This window comes from Carlito syrichta, unplaced genomic scaffold, assembly GCF_000164805.1.
Source record: "Carlito syrichta isolate Samal-C Ts95f unplaced genomic scaffold, Tarsius_syrichta-2.0.1 Scaffold308253, whole genome shotgun sequence".
NCBI lineage: Eukaryota > Metazoa > Chordata > Mammalia > Primates > Tarsiidae > Carlito > Carlito syrichta.
The window spans coordinates 173,438-177,100 of NW_007252349.1; the positions used below are offsets into that span (position 1 = coordinate 173,438).

At 47.8% G+C, this 3,663-nt stretch overlaps 1 protein-coding gene across 1 annotated transcript in view; it reads left to right on the forward strand.

Moving 5' to 3' along the window:
- HARBI1 (harbinger transposase derived 1) overlaps positions 1-2,366 on the forward strand; it is a 14,282-nt gene extending 11,916 nt beyond the window's left edge. Inside the window, exon 2 of the mRNA XM_008065357.2 lies at positions 1,794-2,366. Within this exon, the coding sequence (XP_008063548.1) occupies positions 1,794-2,173 (380 nt within the window). The 3' untranslated portion in view covers positions 2,174-2,366. The remainder of the gene's footprint in view (positions 1-1,793) is intronic.
- Positions 2,367-3,663: the final 1,297 nt, after the last annotated feature.

The following is a 3,663-nucleotide window of genomic DNA, read 5'->3' on the forward strand; positions in this document are numbered from 1 at the left end:
CTGGCTGCCCAGGCGGGTCTTGAACCCGTGGGCTCAGGCAATCCACTCACCTCAGCTTCCCAAAGGCGGGGGATTACAGGCTGAGCCACCGAGCCCGGCTGACTTGAAATTTTTACAGTAAAGTTAAAAATTTTCCTCAGAGTATTTTGGGCTCTCCTGGAAGAATTTTCTTTTTCTCTCTTGCATTCTTGCTCTCTGGAGATTTTGAAGATTGGCACGCTATCTAATAGTTTTTTATTTTATTTTATTTATTTATTTTTTTGAATTGGAGTCTCACTCTGTCGCCCAGACTGGAGTGCAGTGGCCGCTCCCGGCCACAGCAGCCTCGACCTGCTGGGCTCCAATGATCCTTCCGCCTCAGCCTTACAAGTAGCCGGAATTACAGGCATGTGCTACCACGCCCTTCTGATTTTTTGATTTATTGTAGAGATGAGGTCTGGCTGCCCAGGCGAGTCTCGAACCTGTGGGCTCAGGCAACCCACTCACCTCAGCCTCCCAAAGGCGCAGGATTACAGGCTGAGCCACCGAGCCCGGCTAATAGTTTTTTCAAATTATGCCTTTTATTAAACAACAATTTTGGCTCAGTGGCTCACGCCTGTAATCCCAGCACTTTGGTAGCTGAGGTGAGAGAATTTCTTGAGCCCAGGTGTTCAAGACCAACTTGAGCAACATAATGAGACCTCATCTCTACAAAAAAATACAGAAATTAGGTGGGCATGATGGCATGTGCCTGTAGTCCCAGCTACTCGGAGGGCTGAGGCGGGAGGGTCATCTGTGCCCAGGAGGTCAAGGCTACAGTGAGCCAGGATTGTGCCACTGTATTCCAGTCTGGGTGGCAGGGTGAGACTCTGTCTCAAAAAAAAAACAAAAACACAACAACAACAAAACAAAACAATACCTCTGAATTTTGGAAAATGCAGAAATTTTATTTCTTTCAGTGCCTTTACCTCTTCCCTACATTCTTTCAGATTTGGCTTTTTTTTTTTTTTTTTTTTTGAGTTGGAGTCTCACTCTGTCGCCCAGACTGGAGTGCAGTGGCCGCTCCCGGACACTGCAGCCTCGACCTGCTGGGCTCCGGCGATCCTTCCGCCTCAGCCTTCCAAGCAGCTGGAATTACAGGCATGCACTACCACGCCCAGCTGATTTTTTTGATTTATTGTAGAGATGAGGTCTTGCTGCCCAGGCGGGTCTCGAACCCGCGGGCTCAGGCAATCCATTCACCCAGCCTCCCAAAGGCGCGGGATTACAGGCTGAACCACTGAGCCCGGCTTTTTTTTTTTTTTTTTTTAAGCTATCAGCTCTTATTGCTCTTTTTTCTTTATTTGTTCTTACCGAGGATATTGTCAGCCAAGACTCATGTTTTCCTTCTCCTAATATTGTCATGCATTTTTTTTTAAGTCAGAGTGTCACACTGTTGCACAGGCTGGAGTGCAGTGGCACACTCACGGCCACTGGAGCCTCAACCTGCTGGACTTAGGCAATCCTTCTGCCTCAGCCTTCTAAGTAGCTGGAACTACAGGCATGCACCACCACGCCTGGCTAATTTTTATTTATTTTTTGTAGAGACAAGGTCTCACCAAGTTGTCCTGGAATCAGGCAATCCTCTCCCCTCAGCCTCCCAAAGTGCTGAGATTACAGGCTTGAGCCATTGTGCCCAGGGGCAAGCCTTCTTTTTACCACAGCATTTTAATGTTTCTGGTGTGCTTTGGCTCCAGAGAGACTGTTATATTTTCTTGTTCACCTTTAGCATATAACTTATAGCCGCTTATCATTTCTTTGGGCCTTCTCAACAGGTGACAGTTCCTTCTTTCTCCGCACCTGGCTCATGACCCCACTTCACATTCCTGAAACCCCAGCAGAATATCGCTATAACATGGCCCATTCTGCGACTCACAGTGTGATTGAGAAGACTTTCCGAACACTCTGCTCCCGATTCCGCTGCCTGGATGGATCCAAGGGGGCACTGCAGTACTCACCAGAGAAATCCAGCCACATCATCTTGGCTTGTTGTGTTCTCCACAATATCTCCTTGGAGCATGGGATGGATATTTGGTCGTCCCCAATGACAGGACCCATGGAGCAGCCCCCTGAAGAAGCGTATGAACACATGGAGTCCCTGGACTTAGAGGTTGATCGTATCCGTCAGGAACTAATGCTCACTCATTTCAGCTAATGTGGAAGGTGGGGAGGAAGACTGCAGAAAAGGTTGTGAGAAACTTTGCCCCTCACTACCTTCTACACAGTTTCATATCTAGCGTGACTGAATGTGTAGACACTTGTCATACACTGACATTTAATCTGTGTGCTTTAGAAGGGTTGGGGCTATGCCGGAATATCTTGATTCATTCGTAAATGTATTAAATAAAGCAAAGTCAGCACAACAGTTCCCTACTATCCAGTGAGCTCCACATTAAATACCATTCATTTGAAAGTTCACTGGTTTACTTCTGCTTCCCAAAGTGCTGGGATTACAGGCTTGAGCCATAAAAAGAGCCAGGCTCGGTGGCTCAGCCTGTAATCCTGCGCCTTTGGGAGCTGAGGTGAGTGGATTGTCTGAGCCCACGGATTTGAGACCCGCCTGGGCAACTTGGCGAGACCTCATCTCTACAATAAATCAAAAATTAGCCGGGCATGGTAGCGCGCGCCTGTAGTTCCAGCTACTTGGAAGGCTGAGGCGGAAGGATCGCCGGAGCCCAGCAGGTCGAGGCTGCGGTGGCCGGGAGCGGCCACTGCACTCTAGCCTGGGCGACAGAGTGAGACTCCAACTCAAAATAAACACAAAAAAATTCACTGGTGGCAAACATGATTGTGCCTACAAAGTCATAGTAAATGAGAAAACAACATATAGCCAAAACTTTTGTTGACTTCATTTATCTGTACATTTGAAATGAAAACAGTTCTTATTCTGAATTTTCTGGATGTTATGTCAGTTTTTCTACTTTGCTGGCTGCATAGTTATAATCTGAGTTAAGTGTGAGAAGTGAGCTGAAATTGGGAAATGGTCTTTTTTGTTTGTTTGTTTTTTTGTGAGTTGGAGTCTCACTCTTGTTGCCCAGGCTGAGCCAGAAGGATCACCTGAGCCTTCCAAGTAGCTGGAACTATAGACACACGCCACCACACCTGGCTAGTTTTTGTGACTTACTGTAGAGACGAGGTCTCACCAAGTTGCCCAGGCTGCTCTCAAACCCCTGGGCTCAGGCAATCCTCTCGCTTCAGCCTCCCAAAGTGCTGTAATTATAGGCTGAGCCATCACACCCGGTTGGGAATGGTCTGTGACCTAAGTGGCTACTCATCTGAGTTTGTAGCTTTGTGTCTTTAAGAGGGTGTTAAGGACCATCTAAAACCTCCATCTTTAGCTTGTATGCAATAATTGGACTGTGATTTAGACCTCGTTCCTAGAGAGAACATCTGGACTCCAGTCTTCTATTACCAACCCTGAGTCAGAGTTAGAGGCTAAGTGGGTTTAAGAACCGAATCAGGAGCCGGGCTCGGTGGCTCAGCCTGTAATCCCGCGCCTTTGGGAGGCTGAGGTGAGTGGATTGCCTGAGCCCGGGGGTTCGAGAGCCGCCTGGGCAGCGAGACCTCATCTCTACGATAAATCAAAATATCGGCTGGGCATGGTAGCGTATGCCTGTAATTCCGGCTACTTGGAAAGCTGAAGCG